At 43.5% G+C, this 24,906-nt stretch overlaps 1 protein-coding gene across 1 annotated transcript in view; it reads right to left on the bottom strand.

The window, feature by feature from the left end:
• SLC2A12 (solute carrier family 2 member 12) overlaps positions 1-23,296 on the bottom strand; it is a gene marked incomplete at its 3' end in the record, with an annotated part of 54,287 nt that extends 30,991 nt beyond the window's left edge. The window contains exons 1-2 of the mRNA XM_082855889.1: positions 23,167-23,296; positions 2,850-4,190 (exon numbers count right to left, since the gene is read on the bottom strand). Of these exons, the coding sequence (XP_082712015.1) occupies positions 2,850-4,190; positions 23,167-23,281 (1,456 nt within the window). The 5' untranslated portion in view covers positions 23,282-23,296. The remainder of the gene's footprint in view (positions 1-2,849; positions 4,191-23,166) is intronic.
• Between the last annotated feature and the right edge of the window lie 1,610 nt (positions 23,297-24,906).

The raw sequence follows: 24,906 nt of genomic DNA, 5'->3' as shown, positions 1-24,906 counted from the left end.
GAATACTATTTAAGGAATTCTAGAAGGTAAATAACAAATAGCCTCCAATAATTTTGTCCAAAATCAGATTGAGCTTCCTGAAAAGGGGAACTCTTGCTCTAATACAATAAAGTATCAAATGGTATGTGAGTGACTGAGTATTTACTGTACTTTTCAATGTTACCCAAAAATTAAAGAGAAGAAGAGTATCATGAGCTCGGGAGGACTCTTACCATGAATAGGTTGGCTCTGGAAGTTTAAGATCAATGTCTCTCATATTATAATGTGTGTCATGTCATAACCTCTGCCAACCTGAGAGATCCTCTGAATGAAAACAAAGAGGGCATCCTTTTCTTAATTGATCTGTAATATTTCAAAAGATTGGATCAAGAAAACTGATGCAAAAAAGAAATATTTTTAGTTTTATGATGAATATATAGGGAAAAAAAGATGTCAGCAAAGGGAATCAATGGAACAATAAATACCACCTGAAGTTTATCAAGTAAGCAAAACTTATTGATATAGAAATGTTCACAGGCAAGGTTAAGTTGATTCCTTGGTACAAGGTAGCACTCATATCTTGCTCTTCTAATAGACTTTAAAGAGTTTCTGAAAATAACAATTTTTAAAAGGTGCTTACTCAAACTTCATTAACTTTATGTATCAGAATGGCCACATAAGTATTGTTATTGCTGCATGTTATGGCTCCCCAAAATTCATATGTTGAAACCCTAATACCCAATGTGATGACATTTAGAGATGGGGCCTTTGGGAAGTAATTAGGTCATGAGGGTGAAGCCTCCATGGTGGAATTAGTGCCCTTATGAGAAGAGACACAAAAGATCTAGTCACTTTTCTCCTGTCTCTCTCTCTCTCTCTCTCTCTCTCTCTCTCTCTGTCCCATACAGCAAAAAGTCTGCCTCTACAAACCAGGAAGAGAGCCCTACCAAGAACTGAATCTCCTAGCACCTTGATCTTGAACTTCCCAGCCTCCAGACTGTGAGAAATAACTGTTTGGTCTCTAAGCCATGGCAACACAAACTGATTAAAACAAGTGTCTCACAGGTGCACACCCAAGATAATTGAATCTTGAAAGAATGGTAGAAGCCTGTTTCCAGGAAACTATTAGTTAATGATGTTTATCATTTTCAGTCTTAAGAAGCAGGGTCAGGGTCCAGGAACGGGTCAGAGAGAGCAGAGGTTGACGGTATTGTAGCATTTCCTCTATCTGCCCATGTACAACCCCTTATGGGGAAATTTGTCTACTCATAGTGCGAAAGGAAGGGCCATCTTCTGGACATCAGTGCTTTAGATCATGTAGTCCAGTCTAGCCATAGCTGCTTAGACTAAAACAATCCCTTATGACCTGGCACAGCAAAAAGCAGTGTACATCAGATTCCCTCTATGGAATTTGAATGAATCAGTATCTAGAGACTGATCTCACATAGACGTAGGAGTAGAAACTAAAAGATGAGGAAGCAGAGTTGAAGGAGAGGCCGTATCGGCCATGTGCGAGTCCAGTTATTAATTAACTGAGATTAAGCAGGTCAAACCTGCTGGTTGCTGACCGGAAAGAATCAGACACAGGGAGCGTAGCTCAATCCATTCAACCAAAATCTCCTTGAAGACAGGAACAGTATCTACCTTGTTCATTACTGTTTCCTTAATACTGAGCATAGTTCCTGGCTATTAAAACAATTAGTCACTGGGTACGTATCATTTGAATGAAGAGTTAAGAGTGGATCACGAGGACAAGCCCTCTCCAGAAACACTGTCCAGCGTCTGGCACCAGAAACCTGCACGTGTTCATGAGATTCCTTCTCCCTCAACACAGCCTATGTCTTCTCATTATTCTTGAACCTCCAGCATTTCCCTTTATGGGAGCAAATTTGTCTGCTCCTTGATCATTGTAAACAAAAGTTTCAATATCAACTCTGTAGGAGAGGAAAGGAAGGAGGAAGAAAGGGAGAGAGATGGAGAGGAATGAGAGTGGGAGGGAGAGGTGACAGGTAGGAGTTGAGGGTGGTAGAGAGAGATTACCCTTGATTTTTAAGCGCATCATTTTCTAGTGAGGCGTAAAAAAGAGCCTTCACAACTTCCCTACAGAGAGGTTTAGACTTTGGATGTGAGGCTAAAAGATGAAAGAACTGCAACAAACAACCTATTCTAGCAAACTCGAGTTTGCTCAAGAGAAGTGATTAAACTTTGTCACTGCAATAGACTAACTATATCAAATAAAACAACCTTGTAGCTACCTCCCTGTAGATTGTTTGTACTGTGTTCAATGGGAATGCATTGACTCCCATTCTCTTGTTTCATAGACAGAGTAAAGTGCCCCAGGAGGTTACTCTAGCGATCAAATATACTTCAATAATGCATTATCCTTCCCATGATAATTCCTTCTTAATTCCCTTCTTCTTCTTTATTACTGGAATGCATATACTATTGTGTCTTTAAGAAAATCTAAACACAATTTTTTTTCCTTGCACCTATGAAGAAAGTAGAGAATGATATAGAAGACAATGTCCCAGTCAACTTTGTTTTCATAAAACAATATATTCTCTTGAGCAACAAATATTTTTCAAGGTCTGATTCATTCCTAATCAACTGATATTAAAGTATCCTCATGTGACAGATAATGGGAAACTAATCCTTGGTTGAATACTAGCCCTGCGCATTTCACAAGGCAGACATAAGCCAGCCATACTTTCCTCATTAGCAGAAACATCAGGTGGCCAGTATCATCCCCATCTTCCTTCTAGTAGTTCCATGTATAAGGTACTATAGCAGTAGGATGCTCTGATGGGTCAACGATAATATATAACATTCATAAGGGGAGAGAGGGAAGGAATGAAAAATGAAATACTTACTTGGTCCTAGACCAATTGAAAATGCAGCAACATAAACAAGCAAGCTGGCCAAGGACAGCCATTTCAAAAAAGCTGGGACGTCCGCAGGGTCCGTGATGACCTGGTACTCAGTTTGGCTTAGTCCAGCATTCGATAAGGATGCCGAGGTCGTTTCTCCTCTCCTATCCAGGTCATTTCTCGTGGACCTTAGCGAGTTTCTGCTGCGGGAAGCCATCCCTTTAAAGGATTCTCTAAGAGTGTCATTGCTGGCTGACAGGTTACCTGGTCCATAGAGCACAGACTCATCCAAAGACTGGTTGATAGGACCATGGTTTCTGCAGATATTGGTAAAGTTCATATGGATGTTGAGATTCACGATGCCCATGGTTACCAATGAAGCTGCCATCACAGAGGAGCCGACACAGAGGAGGGTTTTGCTCCCGACATGGTCTACAAGCAGGGTGGCCGGGATGGTGCTGAGGACCTTGACAACCCCAACCCCTGTGGAGGCGAGGCTGGCTGCCTCGTTGCTTTGGAAGCCAACGGACTTCAAAACAGTGGATGCATAGAATAATATGTTTGGCTGACCAGTGATTTGTACAAAAAATACCAATGTTAAGCCTATCATGATTCGGGTCCTCATGTTGTCCTTTGAACGAAACAGATCCCCAAAACTGTACTGATATTCATCTTTCAGGGAAGATTTGATCACAGTGAGTTCCTCCGTTGTATCGGAGATGGCTCTCAGCTTTCCGAGAACCTTGCTAGCAGCTTCCTCGTGTCCCTTCATCACCAGAAACCGAGGACTTGGAGGAAGAAAGTACATCGCAATCGCCTGCAAAACTCCCAAGGGAATAACAAGGCCGAACATGTATTTCCAGCCGTGGGAAACATTGGCAAACGCGTAGTTTGAAATGTAGGCAAAAAGGATGCCAATGACGATCATCAGCTCATTCAGCGACACAAGAAGGCCTCTCTTGTGTTGGGGAGCAATTTCTGCTATGTAGACACACGTGGCGATGGAAGAGAGTGAAATGGAAACCCCAATAGCAATGCGTCCCGCTATGAGAGCCACATAAGATAAACTGATGATCAAGACCAAGCTCCCAAGTCCAAGGAGGCAGGATGAAAGGATGATGGCGGCCCTTCTTCCGCACCTGTCAATCAGGACCCCTCCGATGAGAGAGGCCAGTAGGGCCCCGATGAGGAGGGAGCTCACAACCATTTCCTGCTCGTGGCAGGTCAGGGCTAACAAGGTTCTTATCTGCAGAAGAGCCCCAGAGATGAGCCCAAGTTCATACCCCACCAGGAAGCCGCTGACAGCAGCTGTGACAGATGACAGGAGAGTAAACATACCGCAACCTACGAGCAGAGAGAAGAAACAGGTCAGTTCTGAATTGTGTCTGATGGAGACTTAAGCTTGTCTAAGTACGTTTTTCATAGCACTGAGTATAAACACACATAATCATAGTCAAATAATACACTAACCAAAACATGAATAAAGAAGGAAAAATCCTTTTTCTTTCATTTTTGGGGAGGAGAGGGGTGGAGACATTTAGAAAGTTATTTCTTCTATTTGTGATGTGATGTTGGTTTTCGTTTTGAGCAGACAGATATGCGAGATAAGCAGATGACAGATGATGAGGACTGAACAAACAAGAACATGGTTTCATTCCTGCCTTGGTGTTGGAAGAGAAATTCAGAGAGCGTGGCTCCTCGGGTCCCACTGTCTAAGCCAAACCCTTGAGGGCAGGACAGAGAGTGAAGCAGCCTCCGGAAGGGCCCCAGTCTTCCCAGCGTGGAACCTGGGGCAAAATGAAGCACAGCCTCCAGGAAACCTGCCCTCCGGTCTCCTTGGCTGCAATCGGGCCACTGCTGGCTTTTGCTGAAACACATGAGGGTGTTGGGGGAGGCCAGGATGTGAGCGCCTCCATGAATTCAGGGCTGGGTCAGAAAGAAGGAGGCGGAAGTAGGTGCAGGGAAAGGACCCGACAGCATCCATCACTCACTCTGAGGAAGGAGAAAGGGGCATGGGACAGGGGGAAGAAGAACAGAAGGGGCTTTATATTGTTCCATTCTTGTAGGGTTAACATCTGAGGGAAAATGGTGAAATGTTAAAAGTCATTAATTTTCGGTGGTAGGTGCATGTCTGTAACTTGTCATAACAGAAAGGATACAAAACAAAAAGACAAAGGCTTAGAGAAGAGGATCACAGGTCCAAGAAGCACTAGTTTCCAAGGCCGGAGCACAGAAAATCGCTCGTCCTGTTTTAGGAGCTATGAGATGCCAGGACGTCATGTCATGTACGGGGACACAGCATGAGCTTGGGGAGGGAGGTGGGAGGGGGCATCAGTGAAAGTGGGTAGGTAGAGAGGGAACACTTCATGCAAGGCCTGGCAGGTCACAGTGACAACTTTTTATTGTATTCCCAATACAGTGGGGTCCATGCCCACTGACCAGTAAGAGGGAAGACTCTCTGAGCTTCTTGCTGCTGTGTGGAGACTAGTTGTCAAAAGGCAAGACCGGTAGCAGGGGGTAGTTTGTCGCCTTCGTCTTGACGAGAGACGGTGCCAGCTTGCATTTGGGTGTGAGGAGTGGAACTGATGACAAGCAGACAGATTCAAGAGTTAATCTGGAGGTAAAAACGATGACACTTGCTCGTGAATTGGTGTTGGAGGGTAAGGAAGTGGGTCAGAACCCAAGATGGCTCCCTGGTTTGAGCAGTCTGTTGGGTGGCTTTACAATATTCAGTACCCGCTATGCAGGCTTATGTACCATATGGGCCACAGGTGGACCTAGGGAAGAAGCAGAAGGGACCTGGCTATGGGTGGAGGTGAAAGGAGAAGGGGAAATCAGAAGTTCCATATTAGATTTACTAAAATGGTTTACTTGTTTTACCTGTAAGGTGTTCCGATTAAAATATCAGGTAGGGGATTGAGAATACGGATTTGGAACTGAAGAGGTAAGTCAAAGCTGGAAAGATGTATTTGGGATCCAGCAGTGTGTATTCGGTATTTACAGCCACAGGGATGGGAGAGATCACTTAGGGAGACAGAATAGAGGAACAAGAGAAGCAAGATGAGGACGAGGACCTAGGGAAAGCCAACATTTAGAAAGGGAGGCAAAAACAAAGGCGATGGAGAAGCAGCAGAATGAGATGTGTGTGAAATGGACCAGAAACGTGTGCTTGGACACAAAATTATCACAGGCTGAGCTAAGGCTGTTCAACTATGCCATTGCTGGAGTAGGAGGTGTGATTTAAAAATGCCATTTAGGGCTTCCCTGGTGGCGCAGTGGTTGAGAGTCCGCCTGCCGATGCAGGGGACGCGGGTTCGTGCCCCGGTCCGGGAAGATCCCACATGCCTCGGAGCGGCTGGGCCCGTGAGCCATGGCCGCTGAGCCTGCGCGTCCAGAGCCTGTGCTCCGCAACGGGAGAGGCCACAACAGTGAGAGGCCCGCGTATCGCCAAAACAAAATGCCATTTAGCTTTGGTGAAAGGAGCAGGTCAGATAAAGGTGATCTGACATCGCCTCTCACCACAAGCATCCAAGGTATTTTACATCTCTGGGATCCTGATGGCATGTGGAAAATGGGAGACTTCAAAAATAAAATTTAAAAAGCATCAAATATTTAGATGGAGGAGCAAATAAAAATGCAATAATCCACAATAAAATAAAGTTGATGTATGAGCATTGCGAATACAAACCATTAAATTGAAACTACATCAGCAATTTAACCAGCTAATCAGAAAACAAATATTTAACATCATTACACAGCAGGCATCTTCCTAGGTACTGGGAGATATCTGTATATATGTACAGATATCTCTCTATATATGTATCACAAATGAAACAAAACAGATGTGGTTCTTGCTCCCCAAGAAACTTAACATTCTAGTGATATCTCTATTTTCTATTATTTCTTATGTACTCTTTTAATTTTCACATGCAAAATGACTTTGAAGTACTTTCATGCTCTCAATTTCCACATATTCTTTTCTCTCACTTGATCTTAAAATCCTCAACAACAAATTCTTCTGCCACAGGTGATCTGAGTCAGATTCTCACATTTGGATGAGAATATCACATTGCTCCGTATCTCTTCTTGTCATCGTTCTTTACACCTAAGTTTGATGTGCTGATTGGGGTGTGTGCTCTGGTGGTTGGTCTCCAATATTCAGGTTGGAGAAATAAGCGGCTCTGGAGAACGAGGCACTTGAGAGGCAGGTTGAGTGAGGCACCCCAGAAGCAGATTTAGAGGGACAGAGGGCGGCATGGGGTACTGAGTCAAGGACACGGGGGAAGAGATGCCAGAGCTGTGTGAGTAGCAGAAGACAGTCTTTGCCACCTTGTCCTTCTCCTTAGCCTTCCTTAGTTTCCCCGTTTTGTTGGATGGGAAATAGTGCCTCCCTAGAAAAAGAAAGACCCCTTGAGATACAAGAGTTCCTTCCTTTGATGCTCTATTATCCTACTTTATTTTTATTTTTACTTTTTTAAAATAAATTTATTTATTTATTTATTTTTGGCTATGTGGGGTCTTTGTTGCTGCTCGCGGGTTTTCTCTAGTTGCAGTGATCGGGGGCTATTCTTCGTTGAGGTGCGCGGGCTTCCCATTGTGGTGGCTTCTCTTGCTGTGGAGCACGGGATCTAGGCACATGGGCTCAGTAGTTGTGGCTCGTGGGCTCTAGAGAGCAGGCTCAGTAGTTGTGGCGCACAGGCTTAGTTGCTCCGTAGCATGTGGGATCTTCCCGGACCAGGGCTCGAACCCGCGTCCCCTGCATTGGCAGGCGGATTCTTAACCACTGCGCCACCAGGGAAGCCCTCTATTATCCTACTTTGGAGAGAGTCGAGGCAGTGGGTTAAGGAGGAAAGGGGATGGGGGGGGAGGGGTGCAAGTCCCAAAGCCAGCTTCTTGTGGTCTTGGGGAAATATCCCCTGACAGAAGAGAGACCCAGCTTTTTCTTCTGCTTTCTGGACTTAACTTCATATGCCTAGTTCTTTTATTCAGGGTTCATAGGACACTGACAGACTGGGATGTGTGCAAAGGGTCTGGAAACCATCCTGGTTTGTCAGGATGAGACCCTCTTGAGACCCAGCAGCTAGCACTGAGTATAATTCTTTAGAGATATAATAAAATTGTCTCCATATGAATAAAAAATTCTCTTTACAAAATTACAAGTTTTTAAAAATTATATATCACAGTATTATCTATCTGTCTAGGCAATTTGCCTTCAAAAGCTTATACAGTTGCACTAGGACATTCTATGACCCTATACTCACATAGGTTGGGGGGAGGATACCAACACAGGTTGTATGCTACAGAATTAAGCTATGGTCTTTACTGACTGAATTTTATTTGAAGGATATATCTTCCCATTATATGCTTTAAGGGCTACTGACCCAAACTAGCTTCCCCACTCATCTCACGACTGCTGTTTATTACTGCTGAGGTTCCATTACAGTCCTCAGGCTGCCCATTCAGGATTTGGAATTCTAATTCAGTGTGGAAGGCTAGACCCTAGGGCTTCCAGGATCTCAACCGTGTGACACCTTAGGACTTCCACCATGGGAAATTTTCCTGCTGCTATTTTACCATATAAATAAAATGAAGAAAGACATAGAGTAGGTTTTTCTTTTTCTGTGTCTACTTTTTGGTGGATGATGATAGAAGCAGGATGCTATCCTCTGGATGCCAGAAAGTAGAGATGACGTTTCCAAGAAATCTGACAGAGAACGGGAGGAAAGAGAGAGGATGTCTGCCTAAACACGAATGGCAGAGTCTGGGGCAGCTGGGTGGACTGAGGAGAAGCAGCCAGCACTACAGGAGAGAGGAGGGTGAGGAATCATAATTAGAGCCTTTTCAATAAACATCCAGCCCTGAAGCCAGTCCGCACTTGAAGTTCATGGTGAAGTTTAGCATTCCTGGCCATTTGGATCATGGTCTCGATCCACGAGGGCCCTTCTTTACATCCCAGTGTCCCCCCAAAGATGCCATAGGGAATTCTCAGCCTTTTGTGGGCATCACGGAAATAGAAACTATCTAGAAACTTGCAAGTGGTACCCACAGGCTCCTGGGTCATGCCTACCCTCTGGGTCCGGCTGCTTTGTTAGACCAGCCGTGTTCCTTTTGATGCGATGATAATTCCTTAGTAAGATAATAAAGTAAAACTGTTCCTATTGAAGATGTGATCACAACTCAGAGGTTTTATGCAAATGAGCACTGAGACCCACATCCAGGGCACAAAGGACAGGCAAGCCCCACTGGCTAAGAGGCTGCAGCCGCTTTCACAATAGCTGCATTGTCTCCTGCTCACGGTGACTCAGACAGAACCACAACTTTAACAGGCAAGCACACGAAACACTCCATTTTTCACAATATTTGAGTTTCTGCCCGCTTTCTTCTCTCCTTTCTCCCCCATGTGCCTATTCTAGCGTAGGTACATAATGGACACACAGCAAACGCTTGCCAGAGGACTGAATCCTACAACAGACTGGAAAACAGCGTGCACACACAGGTCTTTTTTCAGCAGGCAGCCAGGTCATTATACAACTTGACCAACTGTGAAGGCGTCACACATTTCAAAGACCTCCTACTTCATGTTTTGCTCGAGAAAAACTTGCAGTGGCCCCCAAATGGCCTTGCATTTGTGTTCTCCTCTTTCTTTGCTCCTTCCCTCTGAATACCTTTAATCCCAACCCATCATTCAAGAGTCATTTCAAGTGCCACCTCCCCCATGATGACTACCCTGCTCTGCCACCTTCTGCTGTCCCACCCCAGCCCCTCTGCACTCCTGCTGTGCACAGAATGTAGGGTTTCAGATATATGAAGGCATACTTCTGTCACTCATTTATTGACCTGTTTGTCTTCCCCTCTTACACAGAAAGACCTTGAAGGCAAGACCCCACTTTCTTTTTTTTTATTATTTTTATTTATTTATTTGGTTGCGCTGGGTCTCAGTTGCTGCAGGCGGGCTCCTTAGTTGCAGCTCTAGGGCTCCTTAGTTGTGGTATGTGAACTCTTAATTGCAGCATGCATGTGGGATCTAGTTCCTTGACCAGGGATCAAACCCAGGCCCCCTGTATTGGGAGCATGGAGTTTTAACCACTGCACCACCAAGGAAGTCCCCAAACCCTGCTTTCTTTACATCTGTATTCTTACCTCTAGTCTTTAGCACAAGGTCAATCCTCAATAAATATCTGTTAAGTGAATAAATAAATGAATGAATGGTAACAGCACTGCAAATGCCAATCCTTGGTCCTCTCTTCCCCATGGTTGGTCAACAGACTATGGTTAATACCTAGTACGACTTAAGGGTTAGCACCTGGAACTTTATATTTACATAAATGCTTAGCATCTGAACAACATGCAACCAGTATTTCTATAGCGCTTTCAGCACTGTTATTAGCCAGTTAATGTGGCACCATTTGCAGGGACTCTAAAGTGTTCCACTGTCACTCGTATATTTATGTTTTATTTAATGTCAGCCCCATGCACAGGCTTGTTCACTAGTCACTCAGATTCCATGTTTAGCAGTCTCCTTTCTGGGGACCAGGTTTTCATGTCTCAACAACAGTCTTCAGGCACAATTCTCAGGCCTTCTGCACCACTGGTTGTTTCTGGAAAATGCCTGCCCTTTCCCAGACTTGTGTTTCTCTTCATGCTGTTGTCCCTCATTTACGGCACGTGGCACATCTGGCCTCCCTCCTTCACAGCCTAGGGAAACCTGAGTCTCTGAAGATCCGGCTCAAATATCCCCCCTCTACAAAATCTTCCAGACTGCCTCTCTGTGGTTAGCATTAATCTCTCTTCTCTCTTCTGCCTTCGTGTCCAGGGCCTTACAGCACTCTGGATTAGTCTGTCTCCTGCTTAGATTGGGAGTCCCTTGAGAGTAGAGTCTGTATGGGGGGTCCACACAGGACCTGATGCCAGAGCTCTGCAGAGGCTATTGGATGCCCGGGAAGGAGAGCGCTGGCTTAATCAGATAGCTCCCTTGTTCAGAGGGTGAGAGGAGAGTGTGGTGTTGTGGTATGGTGTTTCCAACAGCTGTCAAAAGTTCCAGATGCTGCCTCTTGGCCTTGGACCATGTGTGGTGCTCCCTGTGATGGTAAATATTGGGCACTATCCTTTATCTAACCACCCTCCCCCCACCTCTCCCCGTACCCCCATCCTCTCTTTAACATGCAATGGAACTCAGAACAACAGAAAATGTGGCCTTCCTCTATACTTACTATTGTTTGGACTTTCTAGGACAAAAAGGTAGGAACTTTACTTTCTTTCCTTTTATTTTTCCAACCCCAGGTAGTACTTTCACAGACACACTTTTCTGAAACTAATCTTCTCCAAATTCTGTTGACTGGGGAGGTATAAAGAGGGGGCGTAAGTGCACTTCCCTGCATTTTGCTCTGTTGTTAACACTTCTTTTCTGCCTGATTCCTTGTAGGACTTTCATTCTTTTCTTTCTTTCCTTCCTCTCTTTCATCTTTCCTTCAATTTGAAACTTTCACCAGGACAAGTCAGAGTACTTGTTTCTTCTAAATTTTTTTTGCTACTGGTTGAGTTCTCCTACTCAGAAAAGATTTCCTGTAGTATTTTGAGGGGTTTTTCCTTCCCATTTGTTTTGGAATAATAATTTATATGTTAGCTAAATATATTCATTTCCTCATCTCTATCTTATTGTTCTTTTTATGTACATCCTAGAATAGCTTCTCTTATTTATCCTCTGAATCACAGATTTCAGATAATAATTCTGCTCTTGCAGTTTTAGACTCTGACACTTTACACATCTCGTATTAGGTCTATTAGCATCTCTGATCTCAGCTAGTTTCATCTTCACCTCAATTTACTCTTATCACCAGATGTTGTCCTGCATCTCTTTTTTCAACAGAGTCCACTTTTTTTTAATTATAGAGAACAGAAATCAGATGCTGTCCAAAACGTATTTGTTTCCTGTAAAGAGAAATCTTAAAATGCATGCTTTGCCTTTGTATTTAAAATGTACCTGACAATAACCAGATTGCCACATTCTCTTTACCCAGCCCCCAAATCATTTATGATATTTCTGATGGCAGGAAAGCAAAAACCTGAAAAACATGGGCATTTATTGTTTACTTTGTGAGAAGACCAAGTTGAATTTGGTGTCTACAAGGATTCACACTCTATGAATCCTTCTGTTCCTGCCTCCTCAGAGGGTTGGCTTTTGTCCCCAATCTGTCACCGTATGTGCAAGGTGGCTGTCACAGCTCTAGATATTAGACGCTTTCACAACCAGACTCAAAGGCAGCAGACAATGGAAGAAGGCTTAGGGCAAGGGGTTATTCCCATGTGCTCTTTCCTTTTATCAGGGAAGGAACTTTTCAGAAGCACCTTGGAAGATGATGGGGTTCAGGACATGCTACCCCAAAATACAACCCCTTGGCATATTGAATATTTTAAGCTGAAGGAATTTGAGAAAATGCCAGTTACAGGAAGGTGGCTCTAGCCTTCCCCCTGCCCTTCCCCCCGAAGCAGGTCATAAAACCCTCATGTGAGAGGTGCTCTCTGTTATACCCAGAGGAAAAGAACATCCTTATCTCAGAAGACAAAGGGGCACCAAGAAGAATTCAAACAAACAGCCTTGCTAAGTTTCCCCTGGCTCACTACACTTACCTCATACTCCTTGACCTGTCATATTTTCAGGACTGTCCACTGTTCATCAAATCTAGCATAAAAATACTCAGGCTTAGTCATGTCTTTGGGTCTTTATTTCCTTATGAAGGTTTCCATGTTACATAAAACTTATATGAAATAAATATGGATGCTTTTCTGTTAGTCTTTGTCAGTTTAATTTTCGGACTCAGCCACAGGTCCTAAAAAGGTTGAGGAACACTTTTTCCTCCCCTACAAAGACTTGCCCTAATGTCTTGTTGACCAGAACTAGTGAGTTCCACAGTCAAACTTGGCTGCAAGAGAGACTAAGTGAGTATCTGAATCTTCTAGTTCTCCAGATGGGAAAGACCAAGAAATAAGAAGGAAGTTGGAAAAGCTGTTGGGTTTTCAGTGTCTGACACACCTTAGTCTAGCCACCCAGTTGCAGTTGGAAACTCTCATAGTTAGACTTGAAGGAGCAGTTGATGTGCACAGCTGCTAGCCAAATTTCTGATGTCTGGAAGTTATTTTTCTGGAGTGACCCCACTGGACTGAGAAAGGAATTTTTTTTCTTCCACTTTTTAGTCCCCTGACTATGAACAGACTCTCATTTTTTGCTTGTCATAAACAATACATGCAAAATTACAACTTCTAGAATGTACCATTCCAGCGGCTCATTTGGACTTTGTCTGTTCTTAACACTGATTTCACATTCTAGAATGCAACAAGCCAGCCAGAGTTGCTGAAATCTTGAAAATTGTAGCCCTTAAGAGATATAGAAAGAGAAGTGATGGTGACAGGATAGGGTGGGAGGAATTGGACTATGGAGCAAAACCTTCTGACCCTCCGAAAAAGCAGCTCCGGGGGAGTCTGTGGAGATGTCATCCTTTGATTGATGAAAATTCTCTCATTAGGAGTGCTGAGTGAGAGTTTGTGGAGAGCTAAAATATTACCGCCCTAGTTTATACATTAGGCCCATATTTGCATTTTATTTAGGGGTAAGTTCTAACTCATTGATGAATATATCTGGGTTTAATTCTATTGTAATTTTGCATCTCTTTTCATCTTTTCAAGGGGATTTTCAATAGATAGTTAAGAGGGGGTGAATCTGGAGAACAAACCAGCAGCCATTTTACCCAGAGGCCTCTGATGTCTCCAGAGATTTTCAGCGTGTGTGAGTTGCGGTGAGCGAGGGACTTTTGAAAATTGGCAAAGTCTTCAGAAAGGATCCTCATCCCATCAATGATTATTAAACATTGGGAAAAATAGTAACATACATATTTGTACTTCAAGATTTCATACATATGTAGATGTGACTGAAAAAAAAGGTCTTAATTCAAAGTGCGAGTGAATGCAGAGTAGCTTTCTGTCATTCTATATTTTCTAATCAATAAATATAAAACTGTGAAAACTATTATGTGAGAATTTGAAGTTGTTTTTCTATTTAAAAAGGAGTCTAGGACTTCCCTGATGGCGCAGTGGTTAAGAATCCACCTACCAATGCAGGGGACACTGGTTTGAGCCCTGGTCTGGGAAGATCCCACATGCCACAGAGCAACTAAGCCCGTGCGCCACAACTACTGAGCCTGTGCTCTAGAGCCCACGAGCCACAACTACTGAGCCCACGTGCCACAACTGCTGAAGCCTGCATGCCTAGAGTCCGTGCTCCGCAACAAGAGAAGCCACCGCAATGAGAAGCCCACACACTGCAACAAAGAGTAGCCCCCGCTTGCTGCAACTAGAGAAAGCCCGCGTGCAGCAACGAAGATCCAATGAAGCCAAAAATAAAAATTAATTAATTAATTAAAATAAATACATAAAGGAGTCCAGGTTTTTCAATTTAAAAAAGGAGTCCAGGTACTCAAAAATGGTTGAGAATCACCCTCAGTGCTTTAAAAATTCTTTAGTTAAGGAAATGAAATGCAGAAAAAATAATATTGTAAAGCCTGTGGATGTAAAGTTCTTAGGAAGAGCACTTTATTTACTAAAAATGAATACCTAGACGGCCACCTCAGGGTCAAGGGGAAAGCCCGGGCGTCATGTTGGTAATACAGTGGTGGGCTATGGGAGAGAGAGGGAGAACAGGAGAAAAGGCCAAGAAGCAAGAATTTTCGTGTGTGTGTGTGTGTGTGTTTGTGTGTGTGTGTGTGTGTGTGAGAGAGAGAGAGAGAGAGGGAGAGAGAGAGAGGGAGAGAGAGAGAGAGAGAGAGAGAGGAGAGAGAGAGAGAGAGAGAGAGATCAAGAAAGAATGGCCTAGGGCTTCCCTGGTGGCGCAGTGGTTGAGAGTCCCCCTGCCGATGCGGAGGACGCGGGTTCGTGCCCCGGTCCGGGAAGATCCCACGTGCCGCGGAGCGGCTGGGCCCGTGAGCCATGGCCGCTGAGCCTGCGCGTCCGGAGCCTGTGCTCCGCAACGGGAGAGGCCACAGCAGTGAGAGGCCCGTGTACCGCAAAAAAAAAAAAAAAAAAAAAAAAAAGTGATCAGAAACCTCAAGACTCCTAAGGTGTACTGGGTGTGTTTGAGGATGGGCGAGGGCAGGAGAGCAAGGGCAGGGTTTGAGCAAGGTGGAGGGCGTGTGGATTTAACGTTACGGGGGCTGGAGCTACTTTTGTTTAAATATTAAAAGAATGGTGATCCCATAGAGCTGAAGGATTTACAGCCATGCAGGCGGAGCTTTCCAAGACTCCCTGATTCTTTCACCACCATCATCACTTTCAGAAACTTTTCTTGATTTCTATAAACCAGTAGGATCTCTTCCGAAGAATTCCTCCTTTCATGATACTTATCACACAAAGGTTTCATAACATGGTCCCTACTTACACCTTCAGATGTTTTCATAACCCTCTTTCTCCTGCTTTGAACTCTGTGCTTTCATCAGACAAAAATATTCATAGTTCCCTGAATGTGCTTGTACATAGCTTGTATACAAGCTATCTTCTCTGCTTAGAATTTTCTCTGTAAATCTATTGGCCTCAGTGATACTTTCTTGACTCAGCTTAGCCATACTGTCTTCCAGGATCCTTCAAAAACTGGCTGAGCTGCCCCCTGTGCTCTACTGTGGCATTATGTGTCTGACCACTTCCTCCCTTGTAGGTTTCCTGATCTCTTCTCTCTCATCACCAATTGTTAGTAAGTATTTGCATCGCATGAATGTCACTGGTTCACCATTGGACCCAGGGTCTAGCATCATGTCTGATTTCTAGGAGACACTCAATATTTGCTAAATGACTGTCTTGTCATTATTTAGACTCTTATGTCTCTGATGAGTTGGTAAAACTTATGGACCTGGATAATGTCTTAGGTATCTTTTTGTTTTTTTACTGTGAAGTATCCAGCACTGTACCTCTCACACAGTAGGTGGTCTCACACAGTAGGTGGTCAATAAGTATTGCAGAATTAAATGCTTTTTAGTTCAGCTCAACAAACACTTCTTCACTCACTCACTGATTTAACAATTAAGCATGTACTCCATGGCAGTACTGTCTTGGACGCAGATGGCAAACAGTTTCAACTATATGGACAGTGCAATCAGCACGGTGGTCAATCCAATCACAGTGCTGACACATTTCCTAGGTTACAAGATGGCTGTACTTGTGCCATTTGCATGTGATCCCTAATGGAAATACAGAGGAAAAGGCATAATTCCTCCCTCTTATGAGCTACACAGTACTTTCTAAACACTTGCAGTTAGCTCAGAGCTCTGATAAGTACAAGAATATATATTTTATCTGGGAATTTATAATCTTATAGAAAAAGACATGTCACATGGAAAATTAGAGAATAGCTAAAACAGAATGCAAAAAAGTTCTGAAAGGTGTATACTGGGTACCCAAATTCACAGATCAGATCATGGAACAGACCAGGAAGTAGAAACATTGGTGCTGGATGGTATTATCATTCAAGTGGGCAAAACCCTGGCTTGGATTTAGGATACTGAGGCTTGGATCTCTGGGCTATTATCCATGCTACATGGAGCAAGTCACTTTGCTTCTCTCCCAGAGGTACCTTGGCTTAATGCTGAAGGTACAATCTGGAATCAGAGCGTCTGGTTAGTTACCAGCTAGACCCTGACATGTCCCTTAATTTTTCTGTTCCTCTGCGTCCTCATTCCTAAAATAAAGATAATATTACATAACTCATAAAGTTGTTATGAGAATAAATGAGATAGATGGGTGGCTGGTGCATGCTGGTAAGTGCTTGGTAAATGCTAACTGTTGCTCTCTTAGCCTCAGTTTCCTTATCTGTGAACTGGGGGGTAATATTACCTCATTGGGTTGCCCACAAAAATCATTCAACAAAGATCTGTTTAGTCTGAGTCTATGGGGGAAAATCTCCATAACACTGAAGTAGAACTTTGAAACAGTCTCTTATTGATAGCAAAGGAAGTAAAGTGATACCTTGCTTCCAGCATAACAATTCTGCCTTTTCATAAATTCTTGAATTCCTCTGTTTTTGGCAATACCTACACAATTGGGCTTATATCATTAAAAACTCTTCCTGTGATTTTGCCTTGGGCTTTCCACAATTTTGTGTCCCAACAGAAATGAAATATTCATTAGCTTAGGGATGTTCTTTCATGATACCAACTGATTAAAACTACAACTTTTTCCCCTATTCTTTTTTCTTCACTTCTCTATTTTATTTTATTTATTTTATTTTTGTTTTTTGGCCACGTCACGCGACATGCAGGATTTTGAGTTCCCTGACCAGGGATCAAACCCTTGTCCCTGCAGTGGAAGGGTGGAGTCTTAACCACTGGACTGCCAGGGAATTCCCTCCCCTATTCTTAAAAAACCTTGCACATCTGAGGCTGAGATGTCACATCTAAATTAGCATTGCACATGGCTCCCAAATTCCACAACGTGTGGGAAACAGGTGCATGCAGGAGCAATACATTATAAAAAATAATAATAATAATATAAATAAAATAATATGGTTGTAGCTAACAGCCCCAGAGCCTAGTAATGCCAGGCAGACCTGTGTCATGAATGTTTTTGAGAAACAATTACTTCCAAGGGAAGCACAATTTACCAGTTTAAAGTTTAATAACCCTTGATTTACTTAAGGGAAAAAAAAATACTCCTGTAAGTCAAACAAAGGACTGCTTTTCTCCCTGATATTTTGGTACAACAGTATACAGTGAGTCATGCTCAAAAAGAATGAAAACTCCTAAAATGAGAATAATGTGATAAATTATTTTAGTCTTATTACTTCTACCTAAATTGTATAGAAAAATTAGTATATCCCTGAAGCATAGCCATTGTGCAAATGCAGAAATGAATGTGCTGTGACGCAGGAAGAAAAGTGATACCAAGGAGCCAAAACAGAACAAAATAAAATAGAAACAAAACCCATGTGAATCTATGATTTACTATGGAAGTTATATATTTGGCTTAACAGTTCAGCTGGGAGATACTTGGAGGGATTTCAGGTTCTGTGCCTTTTTTTTTCTGTGGCTGTTCCGCACAGCTTGTGGGATCTTAGTTTCCTGACCAGGGACTGAACTCGGGCCCTGAGCAGTGAAAGTGCAGAGTCCTAACCACTGGACCACCAGGGAAGTCCCAGAGATTGGGTACTTTTTGAGGGAAGATGGGATGGGAAATTATCCTCATTTGGTATTTGGTCAAATAGGTCCTTGGGAAGAAGCACATTTCAGCTTTTCTCCTTTCTTACCACCGTGACTTGGTGTACTTTCACGTGGCTTTCATTGCCTTTTTTTTTTTTTTTTTTTTTTTTGCGGTACGTGGGCCTCTCACTGTTGTGGTCTCTCCCCTTGCAGAGCACAGGCTCCGGACGCACAGGCTCAGTGGCCATGGCTCACGGGCACAGCCGCTCCGCGGCATGTGGGATCTTCCCGGACCGGGACACGAAATCGTGTCCCCTGCGTCGGCAGGCGGACTCTCAACCACTGCGCCACCAGGGAAGCCCTCATTGCCTTATTTTATTCACTAACTCATCCTCTTGGGGAAGACTTCATGAGAAAAAAGTTGAACGTGGGAGTCCCGACTCCGTTCAATTTAAGAATCTTATAAAGCCAGTTCTTGCTCATACAACCTGAATAAAAAGCTGCTTCAAACCTGTAAAAGCCCAAAGCTAATTCCACACCCATGCAGGCCTGTTTGGAGCTTTTAGAACTTTTTGAACCCTGAGGCTAAACAGTATTATACTTCAGTTCCTCCTAGTGAGATGAGGCGATGAAGCCAGGTTCAAGAACTAAGTATTCTTGAATGAAAAATACCATACCACACATCTACAGCAACGAAAGACTGCATCTTCAGATTCACCTCAGATACATACGTGTAAATTGGAGTTTCCGCAGGCAGTTCCAGGGTGGACTCATTGTATTTTGAGTTCTGTTTTTATCAGCTTCTACAAGGTCTAGACCACTGAAAAGTACCTCCTTGAGAATTCACAAAAAACGTACCTGAGGGATCACAGTAGGGTCCTACCAGCTACCACCAGTCTCTTTCCTAAGAACGCAGCCACTCAGGTCCCGCTGGCAATGTTACCGGACAGAAGGGTAATGTTTAAAATATTTAACAACTGGACAGAGGCACTGACCTATCGGAAGAGTCATTGGCTATAAAACCTGTTCGGGCATGCTGGTGTTTGCTGGGTAATTTCAGGCCCTCTGGGTCAATGGCACTGTTGGTGGCTCCTTGGCCTGGCCTTGTCTGCCAGGCCCTGCCAACACAGGCACTCACAATACATGCCTTTTGCTGCAGCAGCCTAGAGGTGGTTTGTGGCAAGCGGCAATCTCTCTGCTCTCTCTGTGATGTGATATTAGAGGCGAAAAGAGCCCTGCTGCGCGAGCCAAACACCACCCAGAGTTGGCGGCGAAACAGCTCCCGCCATGTTTATTTAGAACCTCTCCCTTCTGAGATCCCAGAGAAGCCATTTGCCCATGCCTCACTGTCACAAAAAGCCTCAAATTTAGACTTTTGATATGATTTCCAAGTGAGGTTAAAGGTACAGCCCCAGAGATAAGCTGACTGAAGACAAAGGGGAGATGGTTATCTTTAGATCTGGTCTTATTTCCAGTCAAAAAAAATCTATTGCCCCTCATAAATTCAAGTGTCTATAAATCCGTCATTTCCTTGGGAATATCAAGCTACACAACATTTTTTTTGCTGCTGTAACTGCCATCAATTTGTTAAATGCACATGTTTTTAAGGACACAATTTTTGTCAAGGGTTTTGTCACTTTTTCTTTTGATACTTAATACTGTATAGATTTTATTAAAAATTTTATCTCTGCTTTTTTTTTAAGGTATAGCTGATTTACAATATTATATTAGTTTCAGATGTCACTTTTTAATATATGGAAAGCCTGGAAAAATGGGAATGGCCAGGGCCTGGGTCTTCCCAATGTGACCAGTCTGTTGGTCTCACAGCCAAAGCTCTGTTAACAGGTCAAGCTGGTCAGTCTGACCTTCTCTCCCCCTGTGATGTTTGTTCCCCAAAGTCTCCTCAGTCTGTCTTACAAGTAGACTTCCCCTTGGGCTGCCTGAGGAAGCCTGAGAAAGCCAGACCTGACTCAATTCAAGAGGGTCTGTTTTAGGCTAATCCTGAGAGCCCAAGGCTCACAGCAGAAGCACAGTAAATATGCCCCAACCTCAAAGACACGGCCTGCATAACCGGAGTGGTGATGGACCTGAGGTTTGCTAATGTGATGCTGACCCAGGAGCCGGCTCAGGGCCACAAGGGATGAGAGAGGAGCAGGGAAGCAGCCAGGCTGCAGGTCCTTCTTTCTCGACCTCTCCCCTTTCCACTAAAGAGGCACCACGTTTACTTGTCTTAACATACTGACCACCTATTCAGCTTCCATTTGCAAAAAGGAGTTCACAGCTTTAAACAAGTTTGAGAACAACTGCCATAGGGTATTCACCTCATTAGCAGAAGTGTGCATTTCTTAAATCTCAGCTGGTTCGGAGTCTAGTTCTAGCGATCTGGGTTCCACTGCTTTCGGCAGCTGGATCTGCAGCGTGGAGAACCGACACTCATACAGTGAATATTGTTCTTGGTTTCTGACCTTTTGGGCAGATCTGAGAGGAAAATGCAGCGCTGGTGGGGTAATGGGGGACTTAAGGAAACCCTCCTCCTAGCCAGTTGTTTGAATCATGAATTAGAAGAGCCTGGGAGACCCAGATCCTGAGATGAAGGAGCAGGCCCCCTGGGCCACAGGTCACCAGGGTCAGCTTTGATCAGCCACCGCGTGAACGTGGGCCAACCACACATCTTCTGGACTCATGCTCTCCTTGTGTAAGATGCCCCAGCAGTCCATGTTCCTCACCTCACCTATATCTGTTGTTGGCTCGAGGTAGCGAGATTTAAAATTGAGCTCAACCGGCCCTACAAGGTCAATTATAACGTGTCTATGAACACTGAAAGATTTACTAAAAATGTACCCACTTTGAGCCATAGGTTTTTGAAAATGAATTTAAATTCATTAGCTTCTAGCCATTGAAACAGAGCATTCTTTCCAGTTTAGAGGGGTTAGCCAAGGAAAACCTGCCAACACTTTTCATTACCCACAATAGCATTAAGGGGATACAATCAAAGAGATTAAAGTTTTTGTTTTGTTTCATTTTTCAATATCTCAAATGTTTTAATGACCTTGTCCTGGGTTGTATAACTCGTTCCTCTTTGCACGTTAATTTTTTCATCTAGGAATATAGAACAACTTGCTATATTGAAGAACAAGCTTCAAATGCAGGAAAAGTAGGATAATTTAAGCATGTTTTAAATACTCAGAATTTCCTGGATGAAACTATGGAAGTTTAAAATATAAAGAAGTTGAAAGGAGTATTTGTCAAATATTTCATTAAACCTCAGCATCTTCGTAAATCATACAAAAATACAATCCCAGTTGGAGAGGTGAAGTAACTTGTCAAAACTATAGAGCAAGTCCGTACTATGGATTCATTATACACATAGATCTGTATAATGCCTTTGGGTACCAAGAAAGTTTAAGACAATTTATGAAAACTTACAAAAGTAATAATAAAAGGTTTGTATTTGTCTAAATATAAACGACATACAGCACCCATCAAAGCTGTATTAATTAAGGATTTAAGAAAAACATTTAGGTTTCCTCTTCTACACGATAAAGGTTCATTTAAAATTAAATGTAAAAGATAATTTATGGTATTTGTTCATTTATCATTTCTTTTCAATGGCATAAACAGTTGCACTATAAATTGAATTTTGTGTGTGTATTCAACCTTTACAAGCACATATACCTGTTACCTTCCTTTGGGATCACTGTGAACTTGGGCAATTTAACCTATTAAGAGTAGTACACTGTGCTTTCAAAGACATATCAAAACTAAATAGTCCATTTTTTATTGTTACCATGGAGGCCCCTCCAGGACAAATTTCTTTTCATCTTCTTTGTGACATTTATCAGTAACTCTATCTAGTTAACCCTTTTGTCAATATCACCACCTCAGCTCACCCTAGAGCTCAATCTTGCCGGAATTCAGAGAGAAGAACTTTGCCACTCTTTCTCTTTACCCCTGAATACAAGTTTCTTTTGTCTCCTCTTAGACTTAGGAACCAAAGATCACACTTAGACAAAGGGACAGCTCTGCTGAAGAGAGGGCTGAGGCATAGTGTAAGGTGACCCCAGATATTCATTCTTGACTAGAAGGAGGGAAGCAAGGGAAAGCTGAGCAGGGAAAGGGCAGGGGATAAGGAGAGGGTCTCAGTTCCCAAGGAGGGGCCGCTCAGTTCCTCCTTGAGAGGGGTTGTGGATTCAATTCCAGGATCATCAAACCCGCCGTGCAAACATAAGTACACAGATCCATCCCAAGGTGAAAGGTAAAATGCCTTTCATATCATTTAGTGTTTTTGTTTACGCATGAAATTCCAATATATGGGGTGGGAATGTATTATATGATTAGAGGGAGCAGAGCTGAGGGAAGCGGTGGGAAGAAGGGCATTATTTGTATTTGATTTCATTTCATATTACGATTAGTTCCTATTCCTTTGAGAACAAACTAACTGAATAGGAAAAGGCAGCTAAAAGTGTGCAATGTGTTTGTGAAAACTGTAAATGTGGGAGTGAAGAGAGGCATTTGGTTTAGCAAAGATAACTGAAATGAATTAAAACTTTTCCAAATTTCACCTCCGCAAGGAAAAGTATGAAACAAACCTCAGCCTGAAAGGCCAGTTTTAAAGACAGCAGGAGCGACGAAGCAGAGGTTTTAGGCTGTAAATAATGCTCGAATTCATTACAAACAGATGCTGGGAACTTAAAAAGAAAGTTGTATTTATTCATTATATAACTAATAATTTTATGAAGCTTCCTTAAAATGCTGATTTTTGGAATGGTGGTTATAATGTCCAATTGTTACAGATTATCCATTTGTGACAATAAATGAAAAAGTGTGTGTATGCGGGGGTGTGTGTGGGTGTGTTTACACGTGTGATTTTCTTGCCAGTCAATTTCTCCAAATGAAAAAGATTTATACATCATACCGTCAACACGGCGGAGGGCACCCGGCTTATGAGTAGTGGGACTTCAACCTTCACATCAGAGCTCCTTGTCACTCCTCCCAGCAGATCCTGTCCCCTCGTCTCCAGGCACCTAGCACGCTTACGTGCGCGCGCGCGCACACACACACACACACACACACACACACACACACACACACAGAGACACGCGCCCAGCTCGTTCCTCTCGCGGTCCCCGAGCCCTGCAGCCTCGCTTTACCTCTCGCCCAGGGAGGATGCCGGCCGCCGCTGTCTCTGTCGCTGCCATCAGTCTCGGCTGCTGGCCCCTTCGGTTTCAGCAGACTGGGGCCCTCTGCGTTTTCAACAGGTACCATGGTCACGTAGAAGTTACAGCCGTTCCCTGGGCACTAAACCACCCTGACTTCCCCCACTGACACGAGCGGTCACTTTCCCCATGGTCGCATGCTAAAGAAAGGTGAAAAAAAACTTCGGGCAAAGCCAATGTGATTTGTGACCAACTTTGTTTCTATTTCCGAAAGCTTTGCCCTTTTCGGTGACACAGGCTCTTGCTATTCCAAGCAGCCTATCACAGGCAGTGGGAGGGCCGAATCTCCGGAGGATTGTTTTTTTGCCTTCAGATGCAGAGCTGGAAGCAAAGGATTTCCAGGCTTGGGAACCGGAGCTCTGACAGTGTTTGGCGCTTAGCTGGGGGCGTTGGGGCGGGGTGGGGGGTGGGGGGGGTGGGGGGGTGGGGGGCAGCTCTTGTATTCCTGCACCTTTGAAAAGAGGCACAGAAAAGAATCAGGCAGATTCAAGCCCAGGCTGAGAGTGAGGGCCAAGAATATTCACAGATGGTATTAGTTAATCTTGCACAGGGAGGAACAATTTAGGCAAAGACATACCAGAAGGAAAAGTGTGTCAATTTTTCAGCAAGACGGTTATTCCAAGAGCAGTGACACTTAGCATATTCAACAAAGCATGAAACATCTTCATTGTTTCAACCTGATTTTGCCCTAGGCGAGTGCGGTATATACTCTCCCTCTCCAAGGCCTGTCAGACAAATCAAGGCCTGAGACCAAGTGTACACAAACTCAGAAGGCCCACGTTCTTTGGACTTTTTATACCCTGGGGTTACAGCAAACTATCACAGTTTATTTATGCATAGCTGTCTTTAAGGAAGGAACCAACCCTGAATCTTCTGTCGAGATCAATGCCTGATAGCCTGATTGTAGGAGGAGGGGTATTTCCAGTTCTGAGTGTCCAGAGTGAATGGGCCATGGTGTGGCTGTGGTGTCGTCCAATCGGAAACAAAAGCAGGGCCTGAGAAGGAAGATTTTTTTTTTCCTGATTTGTGAGTATATTTCTATAAAGGTCTTACCAAATGATTCATTTTGGGGGGAAAAAAAACTTGTGAGGCATGTACCCATATTACAGAGCAGAAAATGGAGGCAAAGTGACTTGCCTCAAACATCACAGCTAGTCAGTGGCAGAGCTGAGACCAGGAAGCCAGGTGGTCTAATGCCATAACTTGCCTATATCCCAACCTCCCAGCCTTGTCCTTCTCTGATTTTCTTGGTTTCCGTCACTTTCAGCCCTTCCTGACCTTAAGAAGATGACATGAAATACAGCTTTGGTCCTAGTCGTTCCTCTGGACAGAGAAACGAGTTCTTGCTTGTATAGGCAGAAGCTGAACTACACAGAACTCACTTTTGGCATTTTGGCTGGATCCTAACACAGCTCTAAATTAACTTATCATTTGTACATTACTTTTGCTCATCACTAGATATTTCTGTATCTTTCTTATCCTTCGGGGAATCAGGCAACAAAGGAAACAAACCTGTGATGATTCAACTAGTATTGATTATGCACCTGTTTATGTCTCTGCTGCTAGTGCTGGAAAATGGCAGTACTTTAAGCATAGCCCAGACCCCACCCTTTTTTTTTTTTTCTTTTTGAGGTACGCAGACCTCTCACTGTTGTGGCCTTTCCCGTTGCGGAG

The sequence above is a fragment of the Leucopleurus acutus genome, assembly GCF_964270905.1.
Source record: "Leucopleurus acutus genome assembly, chromosome: 15".
NCBI classification, from domain to species: domain Eukaryota; kingdom Metazoa; phylum Chordata; class Mammalia; order Artiodactyla; family Delphinidae; genus Leucopleurus; species Leucopleurus acutus.
The sequence above is the reverse complement of the archived record's forward strand: the minus strand, read 5'-3'. Positions and strand labels throughout refer to the sequence as shown.